The sequence below is a fragment of the Prosopis cineraria genome, unplaced genomic scaffold (genome assembly GCF_029017545.1).
Source record: "Prosopis cineraria cultivar Desert tree isolate PC_DT_omini unplaced genomic scaffold, ASM2901754v1 PC11, whole genome shotgun sequence".
In the NCBI taxonomy this organism is placed as follows: Eukaryota; Viridiplantae; Streptophyta; class Magnoliopsida; order Fabales; family Fabaceae; genus Prosopis; species Prosopis cineraria.
This window is the reverse complement of record NW_026555342.1, coordinates 15,185,482-15,194,020: the sequence shown is the minus strand read 5'-3', so window position 1 is coordinate 15,194,020 and position 8,539 is coordinate 15,185,482. Positions and strand designations below refer to the sequence as shown.

Here is an 8,539-nt window from a genome sequence, read left to right as displayed (position 1 = left end):
TGGTTGATTTTTTTCTTTAATATTTTAATTATTTTATTTTTTAATCAATTCCCTTCCTATTATTTTCAGCAACCACTTTTAAATATTTATACAGAATATCTAAAATGTAGTGCAAATTACTCCTTCCGTTAAAAAATATAAAATATTTTTAATTAAATCTCATCGCCAATAAAGTAGTTACCTATTTTTAAACTAACTTTATTTTTTTATATTTATTTTATTAAATACTTACAATAAATATAAAGTCATTATCAGGATACTTTAAGAAAAGTAATAATTACGTATTAAAAAAAAGTTTTTCTTTTCTACCAACCCGTGTTAAAAATAAAAAAATCGTTTTCCGTGAAGTGGAAGTAATATGTAAACTTGGGTCGCGGCCGTCTTCTCCTTGTCTTCAGGGGGACTCATGAAATCCCTCATTGATTGCGACGGCTTTACTCTGCGATGTTCCTTCTTCTCGGTTGACGACTTGAAGCTCAGGTGCATGGTTTTGATTCTCTTCCTTCAATTTGTTCTAATTTCCTTTGCGAGATCTGTTCTTTCCTGTCAAGCACTATGAGTCAGACGCAAGTGCACGGCGACGCGCCATTTCTTCCAAGACATAATCAGAAACATTCTCAAACGACTCCCTGTCAAATCCCTAATCCGATTTCAATGTGTCTGCAAACATTGGAAGAATCTCTTCAAAACGCCATTTTTCATCGCTGACCACCTCCACCACTCCACTCATCAAAGCCCTTCTCTTCTTATCCAACAGAACAGTATGTATGAGCCTTTGCAATTGCGTTCGCTCGATCGCGAGATGCATGTCCATGAAGTTCATAACGCACCTTTGATCGGTTCCTTACGGGACGTTGAGATCATCGGTTCCAGCAATGGCTTGCTCTGTGTTGCAATCCATGAGACTGATATATCTACTTCTTCCCTTCTTTTGTGCAATTCCCTTTTACTGTGGAATCCTGCTATTGGAGAGGTCAGACAGATACCTAGGACCAGAACTGTTAAGTTTGGTGAGTGTATATACACATTAGGATTTGGGTTCAGTGCAATTGTTAATGACTATAAGATAGTGAAAACTTATGATTATGATGATGTGATTAGTGGAGTTGAAGTGTATTCGTTAAGTACAGGTTTGTGGAAGGAAATAGAATTTGGAAGCTTGGAGGGTGTACGTTTTATTCAGGATACTGTCACAGCAAACGGAACTATCTTTTGGCATGGTCAAAAGAAAGAGGAGGGTGAATATGATTCTGATTTGATAGTTTTATTGACATAGCAATGGAAGTGTTTGAGTTGATACAATGGCCTCCTATACCTGATTCTTGTTATTCAAATTATAAGTTTACTGTGAATGAGGACAAATTTGCTGCACTTTCTCTATCTAACATTGGAAACTTTCTAAACTATCTATATTCTTTGATTGATTTGTGGGTGCTAGAGGAGGGTATAGGTTCATCTACGGAGAGATGGTCTTCGACTAAGAAATGTGCTTGCAAGGGCCCTTCCAACATGTTACAACTTGGGTGCATTTGGAGGAATGAAATGGTATGTTCTGATTCTGGAATGCATAGAAATACCGATGAAAGTGAAGGTGAAGTGGAGAATGACGAACAAAAGGCTGTTATATATCTGTTGAATATGACTACTAATGAATTTAAGAAGGTTGCTATCCCCAGAGGTGGCTATTTTTTCAATTATGTGGACAGTTTTTTCAAGCATGTGGAAAGCCTTGTACCAGATGGAATTGGAAACATCCACTTTGAAGAACATTGATCGGAAAGGTTATTGATTACTTTTGTTTGAATATTTTGGCGGAAATAAATCCATATCAGATTAGATTATTGTGTAACTATAGGGTTTTCATGCCCTTTAGAGATGTTATTCAGAAAGATGAATGTATATACTCTATACCAGATGTTTGTTGTTTTATTTGACCTAACTAATATATAATATCAGATTGCCCAGTTCTGCCATTCTGCACATTAAAATTGTTTTTTTCCCCCTTTTCATTCTTCTTCAAATTGCAAAAGTATTAATTGCTTGACTTCATCAGTGGTGCATTTATAGGGTTATAATTTGCAATGTACTCTTGTATCGTGCAGTCATTATATATATATATATATATATAATGGTTGTTGTCATAAGATCATCATATGATTCTAGGATTTGTACTCCATTAACAATCAGCTTGTGCTCAATTATTTTAACACTCAAATATACATTGAAAATATGAAACAAATATTTATGAGAACGTGTTAGTTGTGACTGATAGCTAGTTGTGATTGAGAACTAATGTCTCGTTTGGTAGCATGAAAGAGTATTTTATGAAAGAGAAAGTAAAAGTGAAAGTGGAGTTTTAAAATATGTTTGGTTTGTACATGAAAATGAGGTATTTTTTATGAAGGAAGTGAGAAGGAAGTAGGTTCATGGATAGGAAGGTGAAAGTGAATTTTACCAATTTTGATGGAATTTGATTCTTTAGAAAAGTGATATCCATCATATCAAATAATTTATTTTTTCAATTCAACTTCTCCAATTCCAATTCCATGCTAATCAATTGATAATTCATAAAAAATTTAGGATCTAAAAATTATATTATTTTCAATACAAGTAACAACTTCACTTAGGTAATAACAAAACAAGTTCACATATTATTAGTGGCAATAAACTCCCTCCTATCATCATTCGCATGCCTCGTGACAAGAATTTAAGAGGGTGGAGAAATGCAAAAAATCACTTTAAAGACTTATTTTTTTTATAAAAAGAGAAACTAATATTCAATAGAATAAACAACAAATACAAAAGAGCAGCTCAAGGGGAGAGAAGGCTCATCCTTCATCAACCACAACTCCTTGACAGAATGGTACGAATTGTTCAAAGATAAAAAAATCAGCATCAATTTCATGACTTTTCCTAACTAAATAGTCAGCAATACAATAACATATTTTTTTACACGCTTTTAATAAAAGCATTGCATCTATGAAATAAATATTCTCTGGCCCTTTGAATGATATCCTGAAAAAGGGTGGTCCAAGATTTGGCCTCTAGTCAGAAGGTTGAAAGCATATGAACAACCACGACAAACCTCAACATCTCTAATACCATGATTCCAACAAATTTCTAAACCATTGGTAATTCCACATATTTTAGCAATTACAGCAGGAAGGCTAGGCAATTTTCTTACAATAGCAGAAAATCCATTAGCCTGCTTCACCTCTAATTACTCCTCCACAGCCTGCTAGTGGTTGCAAATTGCAATATTTGCAAAGACAATTGCTACAAAAAAATGATATGATAAATAAGTTGTAGAATTTAATCACAAGTTCGATCGAAGTGCATAAATCCATCAACGACATGTGATTGACAAAATATAAAGTGAAATTGAAACTATGGACCCTTGGTAACTCCCTTTTTCACATGCAAAAAATAACTTTGCACTTTGGAGACACGGACACCCAATATTATTTGAGTAAATTGATTTCATTACAACAATTAACTTTTATTAAATTAATTTTTACAAATAAATTTTTGACAAACTAAAATTTTGATCCTTTTTTTTTAATAATTTTTGAGGTCATTTTCTATTATTTTCTAGTCAACTAATGGTCAATTAAATTTGTTAACAATTAGGATCAAATTGCATTGTTTTTAAAACTTAAAAGGAAACATTATACAAAAAAATGAGTTTAAAATTCCAAATGCTCATGAACTTATAGTTGAGGAGCCAATTTGCTCTTTTATCTTAAAATATACTATGATGTGTGAATAATATATATACGTGTGCGTGTGTGTGCACGCACTCGCTTGCTCCCTTCTATCCTATTTGTAAAACATTTTTTAAAAGTAATTTTTAGTCTAAAATGTACAACACTTTATAATAATTAAATTAATTTTTTTAATTTTACTCTTTCTTGATTAACGTAACAACATTTAATATAGTTGTATAATGATTTAAAGTTAAGAGTAAACATGAAAGTACATCTCATTTTTTATGATATCAAGAAAAAAAATTAATTTTTTTAATATGTGTGAAATGATTAAAAAATGTCCGACAATAAAAAATGGAAAGAATATATATTACTAACCCAAAAGAGAAATAGGGGACAAAAGTCTACAAAAAATTACAATTAAATCTCTCATCAACTATCCCCATTATAGGAATGGTGGTTTTTTATCAAAGATGTACAAATCATTATCAAAAGAGTGACAAGCTCTAGCTAAATTATGAGCAAGACGGTTAGCTTCCCTAAACATAAAATTTAAAGACACATTCCAGCTTTTGAAAAATAAAGATTTTGTCTCTTCAATCAAGTCTTGGAAAGGATGGCTAAACACTTGATCACGTGAAATAAGATTTATGGCAACAGCGTAGTCACTGAACATTTCAATGTTGTTAATGCCATGGTTCCAGCAAAATTCTATCCCATCTTGATTCCAATAAGTTCTGCAATTGTAGGTGGCAGGTTCTTCAATTTACGGCAAAACCCCAAAACCCAAGACTCCTGTTCATTTGTGATTACACCTCCACAGGTTGTGTTTCCATAAGGCATCACTGACACATCGATGTCTATTCTCAAGAAACCCGGATTTGATGGGTGCCAAACAGATTGGCGTTCCAGGGCATTCCTCTTGTTGCAAACTTTCCCCAACAGTTGGTTTTCTATTTGTGCTTTCATAATGCATTTGTTAACATCCAACACATGTATGTTATCATATAGATCAAAAAGTCTTTTACATCTCAAAACCCATAATTCCCAGCAAGTATACACATATAAAATGAACCAAGGTACCTTTCTTCTATTTGGTCTACCAATTTCCTGTTTAGAGTTCCACTTGATCCATTGAAGGTTGTCAAAACTGATAAAATTCTGCCAATGGTCTTCTTCTACTAAATCCTTCAATATATCACATGTAATTTGACGGTCTCTCATCACATGTAAGCTTGTTTCATCATCAATACAGCCAAAAGGATAGCTTGCCGATTCATTGATCCCCCTTCGAGCTTTCTCAGAGTGTAGCTTGATTTTCTCTAGGAACCATAAAAAGGTCTTCAGTTTCTCTGGAATATTTGCTCTCCAGATTGAATTCCACACAATGATCAGATTGGTCTTCACCCTGCAAAGATAAAAGAACGTGCAGATTTTATAGAAAAGGAGCCAACAGTGTATCCTATTTATTATGTCTGATGATAGCCAGGGTTCCATTTTGCTTCAATTTCAAGTCCCATCTGATTTCATAAAATCAGACACCCTATCCTCCATATTTATCCTCTGATTGAAGTTCAGGATTAAATTGAAAAGAGGAGCCTCCATGTCATTCCACTTATCCGCCCAAGATCAAATCCCACTATTTGTCACAATTCTGCTTTCTATCCCCTTTAAGAATTTGCTCCAGATTTTTGTTATGCTTTTCCAGGTCTTCGAAGCAGTTCTTTTCCTATTGACAACAGGAATGATAGGCTTGGCCGCCTTATATTTTGATCTGATCACTTTAACCCATAATGCACCTCTTTTGTTTGCTAAATTCCAGCATAATTTCATAATGACTACTTCATTCTGAATGCATGAATCCTTAATTCCCAGCCTCCCTTTTCCTTTTCCTTTTTGCAATTCCTTCCAAGAGACTAAATGAAATCTCTACTGTCTTTTTCAATTTCCTTTAAAATCCCTTTGGAGAGTAAGCATTGTTTGCATGAGATATGTTGGAAGGGTATTGAGCACAGATTTTACAAGTATTGTTCTTCAAGAACTATTAAGGAATTCACTCTTCCTTCTCGAGATTCTTCCTCTAACTTTATCAAATAAGATACTGCAGTCGTGTTTTGAAAGCCTTTGATGAAGGAGAGGAATTCCCAAATATTTTCCCAGGCTAGCTGCTAGCCCAACACTTAATCTTTGACTTAGATCCATAGCCCTTGAGAAGTGAACATGTTTGGACACACACATCTTGGTTTTACTTTTGTTCACTTTTTGTTCAGACATCTCACAAAATTTTTCAAGACATTTTGCAATGGTCTCCACTTGATCTCTACTGGCTTCACTGAACAAAATCAAGTCATCCATGAAGAAAAGATGAGTTATCGATGGCCCTTCTTTGGATAGTTTGACTGGTTTCCAATTCCCTTCTCTAACTTCATCTTCAATGAGGTGGCCCAATTTCTCCATACAAAGTGTAAGTAAAAATATTATATATAATATTTAAAAACATTATTTTTTTAGTTACTCATAGATATTATTTTACTATAGACAATTTTATTTAAGGCACATGCATTCAACTTTAACTTTCTTAAACTTCAATAAAATTTGTAAACACGTACTCCATTACATACTTGTGCGCGTTATGAAGGCTAGCTAACATGGCTCGCCATAATTAATAGAATTTTGTAATTATATTGCGTAATCCAATTTTTTCCACTTTAACTGCCAAATCCATGTGATGTCACGAAATAGTTGAAGACCAAAAAAGTAATATTAACACACATAAAATTCAAAAATGATATTAAGATAATGGAATGGAACAACACAAATTTGTTGTAAAAAAATTCAATCTCATGCCACTAATTGAAGAGTTTTTCCCCTCGAAAATTTGAAAAGTATGTTACACCAAAAAAAAAATGAAGAGTATTTCACATAAATGGTTATTAGATTCTTACAAAACTAGCACGTGACCATTGTAATGCATGCGTTAAAAAAATTTAAAAAAAATAAGTAAATGATAATACTTAAAAATTATTTAACATATAAAATATTATTGAGTGAAAATGATTTTTAAAATAAACTTTCTCATGTTGTTAACATTTACAAATCAAACTACATGCTAATTTCAAATTAAAAATATTATTATCATTTTATTAATTTTTAAATTACTAATTAAAATTTTTTGTAGTCTTTATAGTATCCAAACCTTCGAAATAATTTACTCAAACCATGGCACCACCATTTGGATTTTTTTTATTTTTAAAATAATTTTATTTATAAATTTAGAGAAAAATACTATAATCTTTCCTCTAGTTTATCTTAATCACATATGCTTCTATTCTATTTTTGAAACATCTATGAATCTCCCATTAAATCATATATATTAAACTAAAATACTTCTCTTTAAATATAAATATTCTCTAAAAAAATCATTTAAATTACCCAATAAATTAATGCATGTTTTTTAAGAAAAGGTTAAAGTACACTTTTAGTTTTCTAATTTGATATAAGGTTTTAATTTGATTCCTTAATTTTATAAAGCTTCTTTTTAGTCTTTTAACCTAATATCATTAGTTTTAAATGATTATTTTTTGTGCCAATTAGTCATTGTTATTTAAAAAAAATAAATTCAATATATCAACACTTAAAAATATTTTATCAATATTTAAAAGCTAAATGTAAAAAAATTTTGTGATGAAACTAATGGTGCTAAGGTTGAAGAACTAAAAAGACATTTTATGAAATTAAGGATCCAAAATGAAATATTGTATAAAATTACAGGATTAAAAGCATTCTTTAATAAGAAAATTTAATACATAAATTGACTAAAATAATATTTAAACACACAGCTAAAAAAATTATGAAATATGAATTTAATATAATAAAAAATTAATATAATTTATGTTCATTTTTCTTTAAATTTCATTAACTTTAACACAAAAATTTTAAACTATTCATGTGAACATACATGTTTAATCATTTAAAGTTTTTTAATAATTGGTAGGGAGAGTAGAAAATTGGGGGCAAATTAATAATTTTAAAAATTTTAACATAATTTGCAAATAAAAAAATTTAAATATTTTAGAATCTTTAAGTCTTTAACAGAATAGTCCGAACAGTGTTAAAGATTGAACTAAAATGTAGATTTTGAAATTATAGAAGAGATCTCATAATTTTAACAAAACATAAGGAAGATCATTACATTTTAAGCTAAAGTATACATCTAATCCTTTAATTTTATATAAAATTTCATTTTAGTCCTTATTTTATAAAGTATCTTTTTAATCATTTAACTCTAACACCGTTTGTTTTATCCTAACAAATTTTGCATTCAACTTTTAAATACTGACAAAATATTTTCAAATGTTGATATATTAAGTTTAATTTTTTTAAAACAATAATGATTGATACATAAAATAATCATTTGAAACTAACAATGTTAGGATTAAAGGACCAAAAATATAATTTATAAAATTAAGGAATTAAATTAAAATCTTATATAAAATTAGAAGATTAAAAGTATACTATAGCCTATATTTTATTCATAAATTTAATTCATTGTTTTAGTAACATTGGATGAAAACAAAAATTCATCCCAATTAGCTTGTGCAGATTGCGTAGAACTTTTATGAATTTGTAACGTGAGGAAAAAAAAAAAGATTTGAATTCATTTACCATACCAACATAAGAATAAAATGAGGGTTAAGATACAACGCCATACCATACTTCTTTTTTCTTGAAAAAAAATTTTGAATTCATTTATTAGCAAAAATTGCATATGTTATTGTAAGGATTGATGGCTACAGGGTGTGAAACTTGCATTACATACTATGGCACACTCC

General features: G+C 30.5%; 1 protein-coding gene across 2 annotated transcripts; it reads left to right on the top strand.

Annotated features, from left to right (window-relative positions):
* The first annotated feature begins 370 nt into the window (after window positions 1–370).
* On the top strand, window positions 371–1,968 carry LOC129287034 (uncharacterized). 2 transcript variants are annotated; one of them, XR_008587580.1, is made up of 2 exons: window positions 371–480; window positions 1,439–1,968. XR_008587580.1 is itself a non-coding variant. In XM_054923177.1 (2 exons), exons 1-2 carry the CDS (start codon window positions 764–766, stop codon window positions 1,771–1,773), a joined length of 582 nt encoding a protein of 193 aa, XP_054779152.1. In that variant the 5' UTR covers window positions 490–763; the 3' UTR covers window positions 1,774–1,968. The 2 variants fall into 2 exon arrangements, 1 of the variants encoding a protein (XP_054779152.1); XM_054923177.1 differs by lacking the exon at window positions 371–480 and adding an exon at window positions 490–1,010.
* Window positions 1,969–8,539: the final 6,571 nt, after the last annotated feature.

Bases quoted from the DNA above. Each gene is read 5' to 3' on its own strand.
- LOC129287034 (XM_054923177.1), top strand. From the start codon at position 764: ATGTATGAGCCTTTGCAATTGCGTTCGCTCGATCGCGAGATGCATGTC. The intron at 1,011-1,438 runs GTGAGTGTATAT...TGTGGGTGCTAG, and splicing joins GACCAGAACTGTTAAGTTTG to AGGAGGGTATAGGTTCATCT.